General features: G+C 59.1%; 2 protein-coding genes across 3 annotated transcripts in view; one reads left to right on the top strand and one right to left on the bottom strand.

Moving 5' to 3' along the window:
- Positions 1-432: 432 nt before the first annotated feature.
- HYLS1 (HYLS1 centriolar and ciliogenesis associated) lies at positions 433-1,502 on the top strand. The gene has a single exon (XM_040334640.1). The coding sequence runs from the start codon at positions 448-450 to the stop codon at positions 1,426-1,428; it is 981 nt and encodes a 326-aa protein (XP_040190574.1). The 5' UTR covers positions 433-447; the 3' UTR covers positions 1,429-1,502.
- LOC120922168 (phosphatidylserine decarboxylase proenzyme, mitochondrial-like) overlaps positions 1,498-23,325 on the bottom strand; it is a 38,975-nt gene continuing 17,147 nt past the window's right edge. For both annotated transcript variants that reach the window (XM_040334639.1, XM_040334638.1), the window contains one exon: positions 1,498-1,845. In XM_040334639.1, coding sequence (XP_040190573.1) covers positions 1,621-1,845 — 225 coding nt within the window. In that variant the 3' untranslated portion in view covers positions 1,498-1,620. The remainder of the gene's footprint in view (positions 1,846-23,325) is intronic.

Below are 23,325 nucleotides of genomic sequence, written 5' to 3'. Positions count from 1 at the left end.
CTCCCTCTCCCTCTCCCTCCATCTACCGCCCGTCCTCCCTCTCCCTCTCCCTCCATCTACCGCCCGTCCTCCCTCTCCCTCCATCTACCGCCCGTCCTCCCTCTCCCTCTCCCTCCATCTACCGCCCGTCCTCCCTCTCCCTCTCCCTCCATCTACCGCCCGTCCTCCCTCTCCCTCCATCTACCGCCCGTCCTCCCTCTCCCTCTCCCTCCATCTACCGCCCGTCCTCCCTCTCCCTCTCCCTCCATCTACCGCCCGTCCTCCCTCTCCCTCCATCTACCGCCCGTCCTCCCTCTCCCTCTCCCTCCATCTACCGCCCGTCCTCCCTCCATCTACCGCCTGTCCTCCATCTACCGCCCGTCCTCCCTCACCCTCCATCTACCACCCGTCCTCCCTCTCTGGTACCCTTTCCTCACACTGAACTCTGATGATGTATTTGGTCTTGAAATGACTTTAGACACCTCTGTTCTCTCTGCAGAGTCTCATCTTCTGAAGAGGATGTCCTCCAGAAACGTGCAGCGTGGCATTAGACACTCTTCAGACTCAGACAGTTTCCCGCACATTGGCTCGGGCGATTACACGCACAGCTCTGTAGCTGATTGTTCTCTGCTGATGTCCGTCTCTGAGGAGGATCTGCGCACAGAACTGTCTCTGCTGGGATTCCCGGCCATTCCCAGGCACAGACTCCTGCAGTTTAAGGAAGATCTGGAGCAGCTGATGAGGAGCCGGGAAGGGTCGGAGACACGCTCCGGGAACTCGGCACAGTCTGAGAAGGAGAATATACGATCTTCATCACTTGGACAAGTCTTCTCCGATTGGGACAAGCTGTCTGCCTGGCCTACGAATGCCTCGAGTTCCAGGCAGGGGCCCCTCAGCCAGGGTCAGCCGGATTCCTATAGCAGACACACCGTCAGTCTGGGGCAGGAAAGGAGAAGAGCCCCGGGCATCACTCGCAAAGTCCTGCGCAGGAGAAGTAACGGGCAGGCCGAGGTGTGCGATGAGTCCACCTTGTCTAGTGAGGTGGAGACCTGTGAGGAAGAAAGTCTCTCTGGAACATCGCTGGATGAGGAACGCAGAATCCAGTCTAGGCGGTCACCTACCTTATCGGCGGACTGTGTCAAATCGTTCATCCGTGTGCCGCCATACTCCCTGCTGGATCAGTACAGACAACACTCCGACCCGGTGAGCCGCTTCCATGAATATAAGCAGAGCTGGTCCGCCGTACAGAGAGTACTGGAGCGCAGCCGGAAGGAGGTGCGCTGGGGCGTCCGTGAGAGGATGATGTCGGCTCCGCCCGCACCTCTTCCACGACCCCTCCCAGCACCAAACACCTACGTCATCCCTACCGATAAGAAGAGGTACGGCCTACGCTGGGCCATCCGCCAAGACCTGGTGAACGGCAATATCCCACGTGGCGGTAACTCCTGATACCGCGCATGCTCAGAGACTTTCTTATTGTGTGCTTTGTGTGTTTATAATAAATTCTCTTTATTTCACTTTTATTAGGAAATCTCTTTATTAAGTACATAAAAGGCAGAGTTATAAAATAGAAACACTTTGTGGGTGTGTCCTGCACCCTGAGGGGAGGTAATACTGGAGCTCAGCCTCTTAGAGCCCCAGTCACAAGGTCCCAAGGGCTTCCCCCATGAAGATGCGTCCACCATCTTTCACGTGAAACTTGAAATGGCGAGGAGCTTCAAACACCAGCACAATGGTGGAGCCAAAGTTGAACTCTCCTAGAGGGGCCCCCCTGGTCAAGTTTAGGCCGGAGGAGCCATACTGCTCCGTGTAGTTGTGGTCATGATACTTCCCCTTCACGTGACGAGAGTGGTTGGTGTGAAGTTCCTGGAATGAGAAACAGGAGATTAAAGATACGAAGACCCCCAACTAATGCACAGAAGACCAGGAAACGCACCAGCGCGTGTTACTGGAACGGTTCCGCCTCTCGCACGATCCTATTGGCCTATTAGTACTCTGGCCATAATTCACCCCCCGCTATTCTCGCCTTGCTATTTCCAGAGCCTCCCGCCCGTAATTCACAGACCCCCTTCTGTTCTTCACTGCCTCCAGAGCCTTCCACCCGAAATTCACGGACCCCCTTCTGTCCTCTTCACTGCCTCCAGAGCTTTCCACCCGTAATTCACGGACCCCCTTCTGTTCTTCACTGCCTCCAGAGCTTTCCACCCGTAATTCACGGACCCCCTTCTGTCCTCTTCACTGCCTCCAGAGCTTTCCACCCGTAATTCACGGACCCCCTTCTGCTCTTCACTGCCTCCAGAGCTTTCCACCCGTAATTCACGGACCCCCTTCTGTCCTCTTCACTGCCTCCCAGAGCTTTCCACCCGTAATTCACGGACCCCCTTCTGTCCTCTTCACTGCCTCCAGAGCCTTCCACCCGAAATTCACAGACCCCCTTCTGTTCTTCACTGCCTCCAGAGCTTTCCACCCGAAATTCACGGACCCCCTTCTGTTCTTCACTGCCTCCAGAGCCTTCCACCTGAAATTCACGGACCCCCTTCTGTTCTTCACTGCCTCCAAAGCCTTCCACCCGAAATTCACGGACCCCCTTCTGTTCTTCACTGCCTCCAAAGCCTTCCACCCGAAATTCACGGACCCCCTTCTGTCCTCTTCACTGCCTCCAGAGCCTTCCGCCCATAATTCACGGACCCCCTTCTGTTCTTCTCTTCCTCCAGAGCTTTCCACCCGAAATTCACGGACCCCCTTCTGTTCTTCACTGCCTCCAGAGCCTTCCACCCGTAATTCACGGACCCCCTTCTGTCCTCTTCACTGCCTCCAGAGCTTTCCACCCGTAATTCACGGACCCCCTTCTGTCCTCTTCACTGCCTCCAGAGCTTTCCACCCGTAATTCACGGACCCCCTTCTGTTCTTCACTGCCTCCAGAGCTTTCCACCCGTAATTCACGGACCCCCTTCTGTTCACTGCCTCCAGAGCTTTCCACCCGAAATTCACGGACCCCCTTCTGTCCTCTTCACTGCCTCCAGAGCTTTCCACCCGTAATTCACGGACCCCCTTCTGTCCTCTTCACTGCCTCCAGAGCTTTCCACCCGTAATTCACGGACCCCCTTCTGTTCTTCACTGCCTCCAGAGCTTTCCACCCGAAATTCACGGACCCCCTTCTGTCCTCTTCACTGCCTCCAGAGCTTTCCACCCGTAATTCACGGACCCCCTTCTGTCCTCTTCACTGCCTCCAGAGCTTTCCACCCGTAATTCACGGACCCCCTTCTGTCCTCTTCACTGCCTCCAGAGCCTTCCACCCGAAATTCACGGACCCCCTTCTGTCCTCTTCACTGCCTCCAGAGCCTTCCACCCGAAATTCACGGACCCCCTTCTGTTCTTCACTGCCTCCAGAGCTTTCCACCCGTAATTCACGGACCCCCTTCTGTTCACTGCCTCCAGAGATTTCCACCCGTAATTCACGGACCCCCTTCTGTTCTTCACTACCTCCAGAGCCTTCCACCCGTAATTCATGGACCCCCTTCTGTTCTTCACTGCCTCCAGAGCTTTCCACCCATAATTCACGGACCCCCTTCTGCTCTTCACTGCCTCCAGAGCCTTCCGCCCGTAATTCACGGACCCCCCTTCTGTTCTTCACTGCCTCCAGAGCTTTCCACCCGTAATTCACGGACCCCCTTCTGTTCACTGCCTCCAGAGATTTCCACCCGTAATTCACGGACCCCCTTCTGTTCACTGCCTCCAGAGCTTTCCACCCGAAATTCACGGACCCCCTTCTGTTCCTCACTGCCTCCAGAGCTTTCCACCCGTAATTCACGGACCCCCTTCTGTTCTTCACTACCTCCAGAGCCTTCCACCCGTAATTCATGGACCCCCTTCTGTTCTTCACTGCCTCCAGAGCTTTCCACCCATAATTCACGGACCCCCTTCTGCTCTTCACTGCCTCCAGAGCCTTCCACCCGTAATTTACGGACCCCCTTCTGTTCTTCACTGCCTCCAGAGCCTTCCGCCCGTAATTCACGGACCCCCTTCTGTTCTTCACTGCCTCCAGAGCTTTCCGCCCGTAATTCACGGACCCCCTTCTGTTCTTCACTGCCTCCAGAGCTTTCCACCCGTAATTCACAGACCCCCTTCTGTCCTCTTCACTGCCTCCAGAGCTTTCCACCCGAAATTCACACCCCCCCTTCTGTTCTTCACTGCCTCCAGAGCTTTCCACCCGTAATTCACGGACCCCCTTCTGTCCTCTTCACTGCCTCCAGAGCTTTCCACCCGTAATTCACGGACCCCCTTCTGTCCTCTTCACTGCCTCCAGAGCCTTCCACCCGTAATTCACGGACCCCCTTCTGTTCTTCACTGCCTCCAGAGCTTTCCACCCATAATTCACGGACCCCCTTCTGTTCACTGCCTCCAGAGCTTTCCACCCGTAATTCACGGACCCCCTTCTGTCCTCTTCACTGCCTCCAGAGCCTTCCACCCGTAATTCACGGACCCCCTTCTGTTCTTCACTGCCTCCAGAGCCTCCCGCCCAAAATTCACGGACCCCCTTCTGTTCTTCACTGCCTCCAGAGCTTTCCACCCATAATTCACGGACCCCCTTCTGTTCTTCACTGCCTCCAGAGCTTTCCACCCGAAATTCACGGACCCCCTTCTGTCCTCTTCACTGCCTCCAGAGCTTTCCACCCGAAATTCACGGACCCCCTTCTGTCCTCTTCACTGCCTCCAGAGCTTTCCACCCGTAATTCACGGACCCCCTTCTGCTCTTCACTGCCTCCAGAGCCTTCCACCCGTAATTCACAGACCCCCCTTCTGTTCTTCACTGCCTCCAGAGCTTTCCACCCGAAATTCACAGACCCCCCTTCTGTTCTTCACTGCCTCCAAAGCCTTCCACCCGAAATTCACAGACCCCCTTCTGTCCTCTTCACTGCCTCCAGAGCTTTCCACCCGTAATTCACGGACCCCCTTCTGTTCTTCACTGCCTCCAGAGCTTTCCACCCGTAATTCACGGACCCCCTTCTGTTCTTCACTGCCTCCAGAGCTTTCCACCCGTAATTCACGGACCCCCTTCAATCCTCTTCTTGTGGTGGAACTTTTGCTATACGCTGCGTGTAATCCATGTCTCCTACTCTAATAGGCGTACACATTCGCCAGCACACCATGGATCGACAACCTCCCCGCCATGGCACTTTCATTTGTGATGTGATCTCTTGCATTAAAAACTTTTGGACGGAGGTTGTCGATCCGTGGTGTGCTGGCGAATATGTACGCTTGTTTTGTGTTTCCAGGACCCAACTGGTAATCGATGTATCACCCACCATTTTATGAGCCGTATCTGCCATGAACGTGTGCGATAGGAATATTGATCAGTCCTACTCTAATAGAGCGCGCTTTTAGCCTTTTGGTATTATGCATCTTCGTTTCCCGTAATCAGACATGACCACACCTCGCACAACCCATCTCCTGATCCTTGGAGGAATCTTTATTCATATAACAATAGAGCTTGGTTGCTTCACAAATCAGCCAATTAAGCACAGGAAAGCAGGAGGAGTTGTACAATGACTAGGGGAGTGTTATGGGCGTGTCTGGGCAGGGGAAGTGTGTATGATTTCCCGCCCCCTGTACCTGTACGCCATCATCTTCAGCTAGACAAAGGAAGCCGCATGGCTGGTCTTCAGATCATGGACGCTCTCCCCGACCATAACAATTTGAAGACTCCCGTTTTTACCGTTGGTGTGAATCCTTATTCTGCGTTGTTCAGAGATCAACGCATACCCAGATTATACTACCGTTCCTGAGGTTGGGAGATTTTCTGCAGGGGCAAGCCATGGCGCAAGAGCGCACATCCCCTCCATAACCGATAATGTCCTTGCAGAGTGAACACATCCCCCCCAGACGATCGTTATGTGCGTCGAACAGAGGCCCTTTCGCCGGTGGACTCTGCAAACATCTCTCTCCAATCCCAGGAAGTTTTTCACTACCAGACGGGACTCAACCAGCGTCAGTCAGCTCTTTAGAGCGGGCTGCGGGGGGAACTAACACTGGGCGACACTATGACAATACATATTACATACATCTTCATAACATTTCCACAACACCGTGCCATCTTCAGAGCCTTCCACCATACTGTCTAACCCCCAGCTCCCTTGCATGTGCTCATACCACTCCGACACTCAGCCCACTTTATCCAACCAAGAGGCATCATCAAGCAACATTCTCAGACCAATGGTGCCCCCTGCAGCCCACAAAGGAGTGTGGCCTTTGCATGTTTTACACAGATGTAATGTGGAGGATTGGAGGCAGTCCCTGCTGACCCATTGGGGCTGTTGTGGAAATGTTATGAAGATGTATGTAATATGTGTTGTCATAGTGTAGCGCAGTGTTAGTTCTCCCGCTCTAAAGAGCTGACTGGGGAAGACTGACGCTGGTTGAGTCCCGTCTGGTAGTGGAAAATTTCCTGGGATTGGAGAGAAGAGTTTGCAGAGTGGGGATATGTCCCCCAGTGAAAGGGCCCCTTTACATTGCACAGAACGATCGTCTGGGGGAATGTGTTCGCTCTGCGAGGACATTATCGGTTATGGGGGGATGGGCGCACTTGTCTCTGCTGTGTCTGATCAGCAGAAGCACGGTGTTCGCTGGTCAGTCATGTGACGGAGATGAGAAGTGTGGTGATGTCTGATTACTTGGGGATATCCGGGAAATGAGTGATAGGTGAGATTATATCATTAGACGGAATGTGTGCGTATTAGCACAGGATGTGTGCAAAGCGTACAGCCGAATTTCCCTGACAGTATAGGAGGACCACCTGTACCCCCAGACCAGGGGTCTCCAAAGTACGACCCGCTAGGACGTTTTGTCCGGCCCGCAGCTTCAGTCAGACTCGCCACAGGGACGGACTCGGCTCGAACTGCGGAGCTTGCTTTGCCTTCTGACAGGCGATGAAGGAGTGTGCTAACAAAGCCTATGTTATTTCAGTCCCGATCCGCTGCACCTCCCAGCCCCCGCCCCGCTGCACCTCCCAGCCCCCGGCCCGCTGCACCTCCCAGCCCCCGCCCCGCTGCACCTCCCAGCCCCCGCCCCGCTGCACCTCCCAGCCCCCGCCCCGCTGCACCTCCCAGCCCCCGGCCCGCTGCACCTCCCAGCCCCCGGCCCGCTGTTAGGTTAAGTGTTAGTTTCGCTGTAAAAGCTTTTCGTTGTAAGAGGGGCGGGACTTGAGCCGGGAAGTACAGTGTGTCTGCTCTAATGTCAGATCTTCAGAGAAGCAGCACAGAACACGCTGATCTATGGGGAAATAGCAGATGGCGATGGGGCAAAGAATGTGCTGGAGGGGGCAAGTATGGGGAGGGGGGGGACAAAACTGTGTGTGTGTGGTGGCTCTGATGGGAATGTAGATGTGGAGGGGGCTCTAATGGGGACACAAGTGTGGAGGGGTCTCTGATGGGGACACAAGTGTGGAGGGGTCTCTGATGGGGACACAAGTCTGGAGGGGTCTCTGATGGGGGACACAAGTGTGGAGGGGGCTCTGATGGGGACACAAGTGCGGAGGGGTCTCTGATGGGGGACACAAGTGTGGAGGGGTCTCTGATGGGGACACAAGTCTGGAGGGGTCTCTGATGGGGGACACAAGTGTGGAGGGGGCTCTGATGGGGACACAAGTGCGGAGGGGTCTCTGATGGGGACACAAGTGTGGAGGGGGCTCTGATGGGGGACACAAGTGTGGAGGGGGCTCTGATGGGGACACAAGTGCGGAGGGGTCTCTGATGGGGACACAAGTGCGGAGGGGGCTCTGATGGGGGACACAAGTCTGGAAGGGGCTCTGATGGGGACACAAGTGCGGAGGGGTCTCTGATGGGGGACACAAGTCTGGAGGGGGCTCTGATGGGGACACAAGTCTGGAGGGGGCTCTGATGGGGGACACAAGTGTGGAGGGGTCTCTGATGGGGGACACAAGTATGGAGGGGGCTCTGATGGGGACACAAGTGTGGAGGGGGCTCTGATGGGGGACACAAGTATGGAGGGGGCTCTGATGGGGGACACAAGTATGGAGGGGGCTCTGATGGGGGACACAAGTGTGGAGGGGGCTCTGATGGGGGACACAAGTGTGGAGGGGTCTCTGATGGGGACACAAGTGTGGAGGGGTCTCTGATGGGGGGACAAGTCTGGAGGGGGCTCTGATGGGGGGACACAAGTCTGGAGGGGGCTCTAATGGGGGACACAAGTGTAGAGGGGTCTCTGATGGGGGACACAAGTGTGGAGGGGTCTCTGATGGGGGACACAAGTGTGGAGGGGTCTCTGATGGGGGACACAAGTGTGGAGGGGGCTCTGATGGGGGACACAAGTGTGGAGGGGGCTCTGATGGGGACACAAGTGTGGAGGGGGCTCTGATGGGGGGGACACAAGTATGGAGGGGTCTCTGATGGGGGGGACACAAGTATGGAGGGGTCTCTGATGGGGGACACAAGTGTGGAGGGGTCTCTGATGGGGGACACAAGTATGGAGGGGGCTCTGATGGGGACACAAGTGTGGAGGGGGCTCTGATGGGGGACACAAGTATGGAGGGGGCTCTGATGGGGGACACAAGTATGGAGGGGTCTCTGATGGGGGACACAAGTGCGGAGGGGTCTCTGATGGGGGACACAAGTGTGGAGGGGTCTCTGATGGGGGACACAAGTATGGAGGGGTCTCTGATGGGGGACACAAGTGTGGAGGGGGCTCTGATGGGGACACAAGTGTGGAGGGGGCTCTGATGGGGACACAAGTGTGGAGGGGGCTCTGATGGGGACACAAGTGTGGAGGGGTCTCTGATGGGGGACACAAGTATGGAGGGGGCTCTGATGGGGGACACAAGTCTGGAGGGGTCTCTGATGGGGGACACAAGTATGGAGGGGTCTCTGATGGGGGACACAAGTATGGAGGGGGCTCTGATGGGGGACACAAGTGTGGAGGGGGCTCTGATGGGGACACAAGTGTGGAGGGGGCTCTGATGGGGACACAAGTGCAGAGGGGGCTCTGATGGGGGACACAAGTGCGGAGGGGTCTCTGATGGGGGACACAAGTGTGGAGGGGGCTCTGATGGGGACACAAGTGTGGAGGGGGCTCTGATGGGGACACAAGTGCGGAGGGGGCTCTGATGGGGGACACAAGTCTGGAGGGGGCTCTGATGGGGACACAAGTGTGGAGGGGGCTCTGATGGGGGACACAAGTATGGAGGGGTCTCTGATGGGGACACAAGTGTGGAGGGGTCTCTGATGGGGACACAAGTGTGGAGGGGGCTCTGATGGGGGACACAAGTATGGAGGGGTCTCTGATGGGGACACAAGTATGGAGGGGGCTCTGATGGGGACACAAGTGTGGAGGGGGCTCTGATGGGGACACAAGTGTGGAGGGGGCTCTGATGGGGACACAAGTGTGGAGGGGGCTCTGATGGGGACACAAGTGTGGAAGGGGCTCTGATGGGGGACACAAGTGTGGAGGGGTCTCTGATGGGGACACAAGTGTGGAGGGGGCTCTGATGGGGGACACAAGTCTGGAAGGGGCTCTGATGGGGACACAAGTGTGGAGGGGTCTCTGATGGGGGACACAAGTGTGGAGGGGGCTCTGATGGGGACACAAGTCTGGAGGGGGCTCTGATGGGGGACACAAGTGTGGAGGGGTCTCTGATGGGGACACAAGTGTGGAGGGGGCTCTGATGGGGGACACAAGTGTGGAGGGGGCTCTGATGGGGACACAAGTGTGGAGGGGGCTCTGATGGGGGACACAAGTGTGGAGGGGGCTCTGATGGGGGACACAAGTGTGGAGGGGGCTCTGATGGGGGACACAAGTGTGGAGGGGGCTCTGATGGGGGACACAAGTGTGGAGGGGGCTCTGATGGGGACACAAGTCTGGAGGGGTCTCTGATGGGGGACACAAGTATGGAGGGGGCTCTGATGGGGGACACAAGTGTGGAGGGGGCTCTGATGGGGACACAAGTGTGGAGGGGTCTCTGATGGGGACACAAGTGTGGAGGGGGCTCTGATGGGGACACAAGTCTGGAGGGGTCTCTGATGGGGGACACAAGTGTGGAGGGGTCTCTGATGGGGACACAAGTGTGGAGGGGGCTCTGATGGGGGACACAAGTGTGGAGGGGGCTCTGATGGGGGACACAAGTGTGGAGGGGGCTCTGATGGGGGACACAAGTGTGGAGGGGGCTCTGATGGGGACACAAGTCTGGAGGGGTCTCTGATGGGGGACACAAGTATGGAGGGGGCTCTGATGGGGGACACAAGTGTGGAGGGGGCTCTGATGGGGACACAAGTGTGGAGGGGTCTCTGATGGGGACACAAGTGTGGAGGGGGCTCTGATGGGGACACAAGTCTGGAAGGGGCTCTGATGGGGGACACAAGTGTGGAGGGGGCTCTGATGGGGGGACACAAGTGTGGAGGGGGCTCTGATGGGGACACAAGTCTGGAGGGGTCTCTGATGGGGACACAAGTGTGGAGGGGGCTCTGATGGGGACACAAGTGCGGAGGGGGCTCTGATGGGGGGACACAAGTGTGGAGGGGGCTCTGATGGGGGGACACAAGTGTGGAGGGGGCTCTGATGGGGACACAAGTGCGGAGGGGTCTCTGATGGGGACACAAGTCTGGAGGGGCCTCATGCTCTGGTATTTAGGTGTGGGCGGAGCATACAGGTGCACCATCCAGCCCCGCTGATGGCAGCCTTTTTTTAAACTCTACTCGATTCCATAGCTGAGGAGTCAAGCCCCGCCCCCCCCCCCCCATACACACTATCAGTTTTCCTGCAGGTTTTCTCTAATATGAGGTCAAACCTCAAGAGTTTCAATTCGTATGCAGCAGCAGTCGGCCCTCCCCTACATGGTTTTGGAAAACCTGAAGAGAATAACCGGCAGGAAAACTGATGGTGTGAATGGGGCTTCATTTATAAATTCGGCCCGCGAATATCTGTAAAATATACAATGTGGCCCTCAAATTAAAAAGTTTGGAGACCCCTGCCCTAGACACTGGACAATGAAAATAATCTTCTGGGTGTAGATGTGGGATCACAGGCAAATTGGTGGCGGTGTGGAGTAGAGGACGAGGGGGGGCTGCATTGGGTCCGCCCTCCTCTCAGAAATGGCAAATTGGTGGCGGTGTGGAGTAGAGGATGAGGGGGGGCTGCATTGGGTCGGCGCCCCTCTCAGAAATGGCAAATTGGTGGCGGTGTGGAGTAGAGGATGAGGGGGGGGGGCTGCATTGGGTCCGCCCACCTCTCAGAAATGGCAAATTGGTGGCGGTGTGGAGTAGAGGACGAGGGGGGGCTGCATTGGGTCCGCCCCCCTCTCAGAAATGGCAAATTGGTGGCGGTGTGGAGTAGAGGATGAGGGGGGGCTGCATTGGGTCCGCCCCCCTCTCAGAAATGGCAAATTGGTGGCGGTGTGGAGTAGAGGACGAGGGGGGGGGGGCTGCATTGGGTCCGCCCACCTCTCAGAAATGGCAAATTGGTGGCGGTGTGGAGTAGAGGACGAGGGGGGGCTGCATTGGGTCCGCCCACCTCTCAGAAATGGCAAATTGGTGGCGGTGTGGAGTAGAGGATGAGGGGGGGGCTGCATTGGGTCCGCCCACCTCTCAGAAATGGCAAATTGGTGGCGGTGTGGAGTAGAGGATGAGGGGGGGCTGCATTGGGTCCGCCCACCTCTCAGAAATGGCAAATTGGTGGCGGTGTGGAGTAGAGGACGAGGGGGGGCTGCATTGGGTCGGCGCCCCTCTCAGAAATGGCAAATTGGTGGCGGTGTGGAGTAGAGGACGAGGGGGGGCTGCATTGGGTCCGCCCTCCTCTCAGAAATGGCAAATTGGTGGCGGTGTGGAGTAGAGGATGAGGGGGGGCTGCATTGGGTCCGCCCACCTCTCAGAAATGGCAAATTGGTGGCGGTGTGGAGTAGAGGATGAGGGGGGGGCTGCATTGGGTCCGCCCTCCTCTCAGAAATGGCAAATTGGTGGCGGTGTGGAGTAGAGGATGGGGGGGGGCTGCATTGGGTCCGCCCCCCTCTCAGAAATGGCAAATTGGTGGCGGTGTGGAGTAGAGGAGACGGGGGGTGGCTGCATTGGGTCCGCGCCCCTCTCAGAAATGGCAAATTGGTGGCGGTGTGGAGTAGAGGATGAGGGGGGGGCTGCATTGGGTCCGCCCCCCTCTCAGAAATGGCAAATTGGTGGCGGTGTGGAGTAGAGGATGAGGGGGGGCTGCATTGGGTCCGCCCACCTCTCAGAAATGGCAAATTAGTGGCGGTGTGGAGTAGAGGATGAGGGGGGGGGCTGCATTGGGTCGGCGCCCCTCTCAGAAATGGCAAATTGGTGGCGGTGTGGAGTAGAGGACGAGGGGGGGCTGCATTGGGTCCGCCCTCCTCTCAGAAATGGCAAATTGGTGGCGGTGTGGAGTAGAGGATGAGGGAGGGCTGCATTGGGTCCGCCCTCCTCTCAGAAATGGCAAATTGGTGGCGGTGTGGAGTAGAGGATGAGGGGGGGCTGCATTGGGTCCGCCCACCTCTCAGAAATGGCAAATTGGTGGCGGTGTGGAGTAGAGGATGAGGGGGGGGCTGCATTGGGTCCGCCCTCCTCTCAGAAATGGCAAATTGGTGGCGGTGTGGAGTAGAGGATGGGGGGGGGCTGCATTGGGTCCGCCCCCCTCTCAGAAATGGCAAATTGGTGGCGGTGTGGAGTAGAGGAGACGGGGGGTGGCTGCATTGGGTCCGCCCCCCTCTCAGAAATGGCAAATTGGTGGCGGTGTGGAGTAGAGGACGAGGGGGGGCTGCATTGGGTCCGCCCACCTCTCAGAAATGGCAAATTGGTGGTGGTGTGGAGTAGAGGGTGGGGGGGGGGGCTGCATTGGGTCCGCCCCCTCTCAGAAATGGCAAATTGGTGGCGGTGTGGAGTAGAGGATGAGGGGGGGCTGCATTGGGTCCGCCCTCCTCTCAGAAATGGCAAATTGGTGGTGGTGTGGAGTAGAGGATGAGGGGGGGGGCTGCATTGGGTCCGCCCCCTCTCAGAAATGGCAAATTGGTGGCGGTGTGGAGTAGAGGATGAGGGGGGGGGCTGCATTGGGTCCGCCCCCTCTCAGAAATGGCAAATTGGTGGCGGTGTGGAGTAGAGGATGAGGGGGGGGCTGCATTGGGTCCGCCCCCTCTCAGAAATGGCAAATTGGTGGGGGTGTGGAGTAGAGGATGAGGGGGGGCTGCATTGGGTCCGCCCCCCTCTCAGAAATGGCAAATTGGTGGCGGTGTGGAGTAGAGGATGAGGGGGGGGGCTGCATTGGGTCCGCCCTCCTCTCAGAAATGGCAAATTGGTGGCGGTGTGGAGTAGAGGATGAGGGGGGGCTGCATTGGGTCCGCCCTCCTCTCAGAAATGGCAAATTGGTGGCGGTGTGGAGTAGAGGATGAGGGGGGGGCTGCATTGGGTCCGCCCTCCTCTCAGAAATGGCAAATTGGTGGCGGTGTGGAGTAGAGGATGAGGGGGGGCTGCATTGGGTCCGCCCCCTCTCAGAAATGGCAAATTGGTGGCGGTGTGGAGTAGAGGATGAGGGGGGGGCTGCATTGGGTCCGCCCTCCTCTCAGAAATGGCAAATTGGTGGTGGTGTGGAGTAGAGGATGAGGGGGGGCTGCATTGGGTCCGCCCTCCTCTCAGAAATGGCAAATTGGTGGCAGTGTGGAGTAGAGGATGAGGGGGGGGGCTGCATTGGGTCCGCCCCCTCTCAGAAATGGCAAATTGGTGGCGGTGTGGAGTAGAGGATGAGGGGGGGGGCTGCATTGGGTCGGCGCCCCTCTCAGAAATGGCAAATTGGTGGCGGTGTGGAGTAGAGGATGAGGGGGGGGCTGCATTGGGTCCGCCCACCTCTTAGAAATGGCAAATTGGTGGTGGTGTGGAGTAGAGGATGAGGGGGGGGGGCTGCATTGGGTCCGCCCCCCTCTCAGAAATGGCAAATTGGTGGCGGTGTGGAGTAGAGGATGAGGGGGGGGGCTGCATTGGGTCCGCCCCCTCTCAGAAATGGCAAATTGGTGGCGGTGTGGAGTAGAGGATGAGGGGGGGGCTGCATTGGGTCCGCCCCCTCTCAGAAATGGCAAATTGGTGGCGGTGTGGAGTAGAGGATGAGGGGGGGGGCTGCATTGGGTCCGCCCCCCTCTCAGAAATGGCAAATTGGTGGCGGTGTGGAGTAGAGGACGAGGGGGGGCTGCATTGGGTCGGCGCCCCTCTCAGAAATGGCAAATTGGTGGCGGTGTGGAGTAGAGGATGAGGGGGGGGCTGCATTGGGTCCGCCCCCCTCTCAGAAATGGCAAATTGGTGGCGGTGTGGAGTAGAGGATGAGGGGGGGGGCTGCATTGGGTCCGCCCCCCTCTCAGAAATGGCAAATTGGTGGCGGTGTGGAGTAGAGGACGAGGGGGGGCTGCATTGGGTCGGCGCCCCTCTCAGAAATGGCAAATTGGTGGCGGTGTGGAGTAGAGGATGAGGGGGGGCTGCATTGGGTCCGCCCCCTCTCAGAAATGGCAAATTGGTGGCGGTGTGGAGTAGAGGATGAGGGGGGGGGGGCTGCATTGGGTCCGCCCACCTCTCAGAAATGGCAAATTGGTGGCGGTGTGGAGTAGAGGATGAGGGGGGGCTGCATTGGGTCCGCCCCCTCTCAGAAATGGCAAATTGGTGGCGGTGTGGAGTAGTGGATGAGGGGGGGGCTGCATTGGGTCCGCCCCCCTCTCAGAAATGGCAAATTGGTGGCGGTGTGGAGTAGAGGATGAGGGGGGGGCTGCATTGGGTCCGCCCTCCTCTCAGAAATGGCAAATTGGTGGCGGTGTGGAGTAGAGGGTGGGGGGGGCTGCATTGGGTCCACCCCCTCTCAGAAATGGCAAATTGGTGGCGGTGTGGAGTAGAGGATGAGGGGGGGGGCTGCATTGGGTCGGCGCCCCTCTCAGAAATGGCAAATTGGTGGCGGTGTGGAGTAGAGGATGAGGGGGGGGGCTGCATTGGGTCGGCGCCCCTCTCAGAAATGGCAAATTGGTGGCGGTGTGGAGTAGAGGATGAGGGGGGGGCTGCATTGGGTCCGCGCCCCTCTCAGAAATGGCAAATTGGTGGCGGTGTGGAGTAGAGGATGAGGGGGGGCTGCATTGGGTCCGCCCCCCTCTCAGAAATGGCAAATTGGTGGCGGTGTGGAGTAGAGGGTGGGGGGGGGCTGCATTGGGTCCGCCCTCCTCTCAGAAATGGCAAATTGGTGGCGGTGTGGAGTAGAGGATGAGGGGGGGGGGGCTGCATTGGGTCCGCCCTCCTCTCAGAAATGGCAAATTGGTGGTGGTGTGGAGTAGAGGATGAGGGGGGGCTGCATTGGGTCCGCCCTCCTCTCAGAAATGGCAAATTGGTGGCAGTGTGGAGTAGAGGATGAGGGGGGGGGCTGCATTGGGTCCGCCCCCTCTCAGAAATGGCAAATTGGTGGCGGTGTGGAGTAGAGGATGAGGGGGGGGCTGCATTGGGTCGGCGCCCCTCTCAGAAATGGCAAATTGGTGGCGGTGTGGAGTAGAGGATGAGGGGGGGGGGGGCTGCATTGGGTCCGCCCCCTCTTAGAAATGGCAAATTGGTGGTGGTGTGGAGTAGAGGATGAGGGGGGGGGGCTGCATTGGGTCCGCCCCCCTCTCAGAAATGGCAAATTGGTGGCGGTGTGGAGTAGAGGATGAGGGGGGGGGCTGCATTGGGTCCGCCCCCCTCTCAGAAATGGCAAATTGGTGGCGGTGTGGAGTAGAGGGTGGGGGGGGGGGCTGCATTGGGTCCGCCCTCCTCTCAGAAATGGCAAATTGGTGGCGGTGTGGAGTAGAGGGTGGGGGGGCTGCATTGGGTCCGCCCCCCTCTCAGAAATGGCAAATTGGTGGCGGTGTGGAGTAGAGGATGAGGGGGGGGGGCTGCATTGGGTCCGCCCCCCTCTCAGAAATGGCAAATTGGTGGCGGTGTGGAGTAGAGGATGAGGGGGGGGCTGCATTGGGTCTGCCCCCCTCTCAGAAATGGCAAATTGGTGGCGGTGTGGAGTAGAGGATGAGGGGGGGGCTGCATTGGGTCCGCCCCCCTCTCAGAAATGGCAAATTGGTGGCGGTGTGGAGTAGAGGATGAGGGGGGGGGGCTGCATTGGGTCCGCCCTCCTCTCAGAAATGGCAAATTGGTGGCGGTGTGGAGTAGAGGATGAGGGGGGGCTGCATTGGGTCCGCCCCCTCTCAGAAATGGCAAATTGGTGGCAGTGTGGAGTAGAGGGTGGGGGGGGCTGCATTGGGTCCGCCCCCTCTCAGAAATGGCAAATTGGTGGCGGTGTGGAGTAGAGGATGAGGGGGGGCTGCATTGGGTCCGCCCACCTCTCAGAAATGGCAAATTGGTGGCAGTGTGGAGTAGAGGGTGGGGGGGGCTGCATTGGCTCCGCGCCCCTCTCAGAAATGGCAAATTGGTGGCGGTGTGGAGTAGAGGATGAGGGGGGGGGGCTGCATTGGGTCCGCCCCCTCTCAGAAATGGCAAATTGGTGGCGGTGTGGAGTAGAGGATGAGGGGGGGGCTGCATTGGCTCCGCGCCCCTCTCAGAAATGGCAAATTGGTGGCGGTGTGGAGTAGAGGATGAGGGGGGGGGCTGCATTGGGTCCGCCCTCCTCTCAGAAATGGCAAATTGGTGGCGGTGTGGAGTAGAGGATGAGGGGGGGCTGCATTGGGTCCGCCCCCTCTCAGAAATGGCAAATTGGTGGCGGTGTGGAGTAGAGGATGAGGGGGGGGCTGCATTGGGTCCGCCCTCCTCTCAGAAATGGCAAATTGGTGGCGGTGTGGAGTAGAGGATGAGGGGGGGGGGGCTGCATTGGGTCGGCGCCCCTCTCAGAAATGGCAAATTGGTGGCGGTGTGGAGTAGAGGATGAGGGGGGGCTGCATTGGGTCCGCGCCCCTCTCAGAAATGGCAAATTGGTGGCGGTGTGGAGTAGAGGATGAGGGGGGGGGCTGCATTGGGTCCGCCCTCCTCTCAGAAATGGCAAATTGGTGGCGGTGTGGAGTAGAGGGTGGGGGGGGGGGCTGCATTGGGTCCGCCCACCTCTCAGAAATGGCAAATTGGTGGCGGTGTGGAGTAGAGGGTGGGGGGGCTGCATTGGGTCGGCGCCCCTCTCAGAAATGGCAAATTGGTGGCGGTGTGGAGTAGAGGATGAGGGGGGGGGCTGCATTGGGTCCGCCCCCCTCTCAGAAATGGCAAATTGGTGGCGGTGTGGAGTAGAGGGTGGGGGGGGGGCTGCATTGGGTCCGCCCTCCTCTCAGAAATGGCAAATTGGTGGCGGTGTGGAGTAGAGGATGAGGGGGGGCTGCATTGGGTCGGCGCCCCTCTCAGAAATGGCAAATTGGTGGCGGTGTGGAGTAGAGGATGAGGGGGGGGGCTGCATTGGGTCCGCCCCCCTCTCAGAAATGGCAAATTGGTGGCGGTGTGGAGTAGAGGATGAGGGGGGGCTGCATTGGGTCCGCCCACCTCTCAGAAATGGCAAATTGGTGGCGGTGTGGAGTAGAGGACGAGGGGGGGCTGCATTGGGTCCGCCCCCCTCTCAGAAATGGCAAATTGGTGGCGTTTGGAGTAGAGGATGAGGGGGGGCTGCATTGGGTCCGCCCTCCTCTCAGAAATGGCAAATTGGTGGCGGTGTGGAGTAGAGGATGAGGGGGGGGGGGCTGCATTGGGTCCGCCCACCTCTCAGAAATGGCAAATTGGTGGCGGTGTGGAGTAGAGGATGAGGGGGGGGGCTGCATTGGGTCCGCCCTCCTCTCAGAAATGGCAAATTGGTGGCGGTGTGGAGTAGAGGATGAGGGGGGGGCTGCATTGGGTCCGCCCACCTCTCAGAAATGGCAAATTGGTGGCGGTGTGGAGTAGAGGATGAGGGGGGGCTGCATTGGGTCCGCCCCCCTCTCAGAAATGGCAAATTAGTGGCGGTGTGGAGTAGAGGATGAGGGGGGGGGGGCTGCATTGGGTCCGCCCCCCTCTCAGAAATGGCAAATTGGTGGCGGTGTGGAGTAGAGGACGAGGGGGGGCTGCATTGGGTCCGCCCTCCTCTCAGAAATGGCAAATTGGTGGCGGTGTGGAGTAGAGGACGAGGGGGGGCTGCATTGGGTCGGCGCCCCTCTCAGAAATGGCAAATTGGTGGCGGTGTGGAGTAGAGGATGAGGGGGGGCTGCATTGGGTCCGCCCCCTCTCAGAAATGGCAAATTGGTGGCGGTGTGGAGGAGAGGGTGGGGGGGGGTTGCATTGGGTCCGCCCCCCTCTCAGAAATGGCAAATTGGTGGCGGTGTGGAGTAGAGGATGAGGGGGGGCTGCATTGGGTCCGCCCACCTCTCAGAAATGGCAAATTGGTGGCGGTGTGGAGTAGAGGATGAGGGGGGGCTGCATTGGGTCCGCCCCCTCTCAGAAATGGCAAATTGGTGGCGGTGTGGAGTAGAGGATGAGGGGGGGGGGGCTGCATTGGGTCGGCGCCCCTCTCAGAAATGGCAAATTGGTGGCGGTGTGGAGTAGAGGATGAGGGGGGGGCTGCATTGGGTCCGCCCACCTCTCAGAAATGGCAAATTGGTGGCGGTGTGGAGTAGAGGATGAGGGGGGGCTGCATTGGGTCCGCCCCCCTCTCAGAAATGGCAAATTAGTGGCGGTGTGGAGTAGAGGATGAGGGGGGGGGCTGCATTGGGTCCGCCCTCCTCTCAGAAATGGCAAATTGGTGGCGGTGTGGAGTAGAGGATGAGGGGGGGGCTGCATTGGGTCCGCCCTCCTCTCAGAAATGGCAAATTGGTGGCGGTGTGGAGTAGAGGATGAGGGGGGGGCTGCATTGGGTCCGCCCCCTCTCAGAAATGGCAAATTGGTGGCGGTGTGGAGTAGAGGATGAGGGGGGGTTGCATTGGGTCCGCCCTCCTCTCAGAAATGGCAAATTGGTGGCAGTGTGGAGTAGAGGATGAGGGGGGGGCTGCATTGGGTCCGCCCCCCTCTCAGAAATGGCAAATTGGTGGCGGTGTGGAGTAGAGGATGAGGGGGGGCTGCATTGGGTCCGCCCCCTCTCAGAAATGGCAAATTGGTGGCGGTGTGGAGTAGAGGATGAGGGGGGGCTGCATTGGGTCCGCCCCCCTCTCAGAAATGGCAAATTGGTGGCGGTGTGGAGTAGAGGGTGGGGGGGGCTGCATTGGGTCCGCCCTCCTCTCAGAAATGGCAAATTGGTGGCGGTGTGGAGTAGAGGATGAGGGGGGGCTGCATTGGGTCCGCCCCCTCTCAGAAATGGGAAATTGGTGGCGGTGTGGAGTAGAGGATGAGGGGGGGGGCTGCATTGGGTCCGCCCCCTCTCAGAAATGGCAAATTGGTGGCGGTGTGGAGTAGAGGATGAGGGGGGGGGCTGCATTGGGTCCGCCCCCCTCTCAGAAATGGCAAATTGGTGGCGGTGTGGAGTAGAGGATGAGGGGGGGCTGCATTGGGTCCGCCCCCCTCTCAGAAATGGCAAATTGGTGGCGGTGTGGAGTAGAGGATGAGGGGGGGGGGCTGCATTGGGTCCGCCCACCTCTCAGAAATGGCAAATTGGTGGCGGTGTGGAGTAGAGGACGAGGGGGGGCTGCATTGGGTCCGCCCTCCTCTCAGAAATGGCAAATTGGTGGCGGTGTGGAGTAGAGGACGAGGGGGGGCTGCATTGGGTCCGCCCCCCTCTCAGAAATGGCAAATTGGTGGCGGTGTGGAGTAGAGGACGAGGGGGGGCTGCATTGGGTCCGCCCTCCTCTCAGAAATGGCAAATTGGTGGCGGTGTGGAGTAGAGGACGAGGGGGGGGGCTGCATTGGGTCCGCCCCCTCTCAGAAATGGCAAATTGGTGGCGGTGTGGAGTAGAGGATGAGGGGGGGGCTGCATTGGGTCCGCCCTCCTCTCAGAAATGGCAAATTGGTGGCGGTGTGGAGTAGAGGATGAGGGGGGGGCTGCATTGGGTCCGCCCCCTCTCAGAAATGGCAAATTGGTGGCGGTGTGGAGTAGAGGACGAGGGGGGGCTGCATTGGGTCGGCGCCCCTCTCAGAAATGGCAAATTGGTGGCGGTGTGGAGTAGAGGATGAGGGGGGGGCTGCATTGGGTCCGCCCCCCTCTCAGAAATGGCAAATTGGTGGTGGTGTGGAGTAGAGGATGAGGGGGGGCTGCATTGGGTCGGCGCCCCTCTCAGAAATGGCAAATTGGTGGCGGTGTGGAGTAGAGGGTGGGGGGGGGCTGCATTGGGTCCGCCCCCCTCTCAGAAATGGCAAATTGGTGGCGGTGTGGAGTAGAGGATGAGGGGGGGCTGCATTGGGTCCGCCCTCCTCTCAGAAATGGCAAATTGGTGGCGGTGTGGAGTAGAGGATGAGGGGGGGCTGCATTGGGTCCGCCCTCCTCTCAGAAATGGCAAATTGGTGGCGGTGTGGAGTAGAGGATGAGGGGGGGGGCTGCATTGGGTCCGCCCACCTCTCAGAAATGGCAAATTGGTGGCGGTGTGGAGTAGAGGATGAGGGGGGGCTGCATTGGGTCCGCCCCCCTCTCAGAAATGGCAAATTGGTGGCGGTGTGGAGTAGAGGATGAGGGGGGGGCTGCATTGGGTCCGCCCTCCTCTCAGAAATGGCAAATTGGTGGCGGTGTGGAGTAGAGGATGAGGGGGGGCTGCATTGGGTCCGCGCCCCTCTCAGAAATGGCAAATTGGTGGTGGTGTGGAGTAGAGGATGAGGGGGGGGGCTGCATTGGGTCCGCCCCCTCTCAGAAATGGCAAATTGGTGGCGGTGTGGAGTAGAGGATGAGGGGGGGGCTGCATTGGGTCCGCCCACCTCTCAGAAATGGCAAATTGGTGGCGGTGTGGAGTAGAGGATGAGGGGGGGGCTGCATTGGGTCCGCCCTCCTCTCAGAAATGGCAAATTGGTGGCGGTGTGGAGTAGAGGACGAGGGGGGGGGGGCTGCATTGGGTCCGCCCCCTCTTAGAAATGGCAAATTGGTGGCGGTGTGGAGTAGAGGATGAGGGGGGGGCTGCATTGGGTCCGCCCTCCTCTCAGAAATGGCAAATTGGTGGCGGTGTGGAGTAGAGGATGAGGGGGGGCTGCATTGGGTCCGCCCCCTCTCAGAAATGGCAAATTGGTGGCGGTGTGGAGTAGAGGATGAGGGGGGGGCTGCATTGGGTCCGCCCCCCTCTCAGAAATGGCAAATTGGTGGCGGTGTGGAGTAGAGGATGAGGGGGGGGCTGCATTGGGTCCGCCCCCCCTCTCAGAAATGTCAAATTGGTGGCGGTGTGGAGTAGAGGATGAGGGGGGGGGGCTGCATTGGGTCCGCCCCCCCTCTCAGAAATGGCAAATTAGTGGCGGTGTGGAGTAGAGGATGAGGGGGGGGGCTGCATTGGGTCCGCCCACCTCTCAGAAATGGCAAATTGGTGGCGGTGTGGAGTAGAGGGTGGGGGGGGGGCTGCATTGGGTCCGCCCTCCTCTCAGAAATGGCAAATTGGTGGCGGTGTGGAGTAGAGGATGAGGGGGGGGCTGCATTGGGTCCGCCCCCTCTCAGAAATGGCAAATTGGTGGCGGTGTGGAGTAGAGGATGAGGGGGGCTGCATTGGGTCCGCCCACCTCTCAGAAATGGCAAATTGGTGGCGGTGTGGAGTAGAGGATGAGGGGGGGGCTGCATTGGGTCCGCCCTCCTCTCAGAAATGGCAAATTGGTGGCGGTGTGGAGTAGAGGATGAGGGGGGGCTGCATTGGGTCCGCGCCCCTCTCAGAAATGGCAAATTGGTGGCGGTGTGGAGTAGAGGATGAGGGGGGGCTGCATTGGGTCCGCCCTCCTCTCAGAAATGGCAAATTGGTGGCGGTGTGGAGTAGAGGATGAGGGGGGGCTGCATTGGGTCCGCCCCCCTCTCAGAAATGGCAAATTGGTGGCGGTGTGGAGTAGAGGACGAGGGGGGGGGGCTGCATTGGGTCCGCCCCCTCTCAGAAATGGCAAATTGGTGGCGGTGTGGAGTAGAGGACGAGGGGGGGCTGCATTGGGTCCGCCCCCCTCTCAGAAATGGCAAATTGGTGGCGGTGTGGAGTAGAGGATGAGGGGGGGGGCTGCATTGGGTCCGCCCCCTCTCAGAAATGGCAAATTGGTGGCGGTGTGGAGTAGAGGACGAGGGGGGGCTGCATTGGGTCCGCCCTCCTCTCAGAAATGGCAAATTGGTGGCGGTGTGGAGTAGAGGATGAGGGGGGGCTGCATTGGGTCCGCCCACCTCTCAGAAATGGCAAATTGGTGGCGGTGTGGAGTAGAGGATGAGGGGGGGCTGCATTGGGTCCGCCCCCCCTCTCAGAAATGGCAAATTAGTGGCGGTGTGGAGTAGAGGATGAGGGGGGGCTGCATTGGGTCCGCCCCCCTCTCAGAAATGGCAAATTGGTGGCGGTGTGGAGTAGAGGATGAGGGGGGGCTGCATTGGGTCCGCCCTCCTCTCAGAAATGGCAAATTGGTGGCGGTGTGGAGTAGAGGATGAGGGGGGGGCTGCATTGGGTCCGCCCCCTCTCAGAAATGGCAAATTGGTGGCGGTGTGGAGTAGAGGATGAGGGGGGGGCTGCATTGGGTCCGCCCCCCTCTCAGAAATGGCAAATTGGTGGCGGTGTGGAGTAGAGGATGAGGGGGGGGCTGCATTGGGTCCGCCCACCTCTCAGAAATGGCAAATTGGTGGCGGTGTGGAGTAGAGGATGAGGGGGGGCTGCATTGGGTCCGCCCCCCTCTCAGAAATGGCAAATTAGTGGCGGTGTGGAGTAGAGGATGAGGGGGGGCTGCATTGGGTCCGCCCCCCTCTCAGAAATGGCAAATTGGTGGCGGTGTGGAGTAGAGGATGAGGGGGGGGGGGCTGCATTGGGTCCGCCCCCCTCTCAGAAATGGCAAATTAGTGGCGGTGTGGAGTAGAGGATGAGGGGGGGGGCTGCATTGGGTCCGCCCACCTCTCAGAAATGGCAAATTGGTGGCGGTGTGGAGTAGAGGGTGGGGGGGGGGCTGCATTGGGTCCGCCCTCCTCTCAGAAATGGCAAATTGGTGGCGGTGTGGAGTAGAGGATGAGGGGGGGGCTGCATTGGGTCCGCCCCCTCTCAGAAATGGCAAATTGGTGGCGGTGTGGAGTAGAGGATGAGGGGGGGCTGCATTGGGTCCGCCCCCCCTCTCAGAAATGGCAAATTGGTGGCGGTGTGGAGTAGAGGATGAGGGGGGGGCTGCATTGGGTCCGCCCCCCTCTCAGAAATGGCAAATTGGTGGCGGTGTGGAGTAGAGGACGAGGGGGGGCTGCATTGGGTCGGCGCCCCTCTCAGAAATGGCAAATTGGTGGCGGTGTGGAGTAGAGGATGAGGGGGGGCTGCATTGGGTCCGCCCACCTCTCAGAAAT

Source organism: Rana temporaria, unplaced genomic scaffold (assembly GCF_905171775.1).
Source record: "Rana temporaria unplaced genomic scaffold, aRanTem1.1, whole genome shotgun sequence".
In the NCBI taxonomy this organism is placed as follows: domain Eukaryota; kingdom Metazoa; phylum Chordata; class Amphibia; order Anura; family Ranidae; genus Rana; species Rana temporaria.
The sequence above is the reverse complement of the archived record's forward strand: the minus strand, read 5'-3'. Positions and strand labels throughout refer to the sequence as shown.

Bases quoted from the DNA above. Each gene is read 5' to 3' on its own strand.
- HYLS1 (XM_040334640.1), top strand. From the start codon at position 448: ATGACTTTAGACACCTCTGTTCTCTCTGCAGAGTCTCATCTTCTGAAG.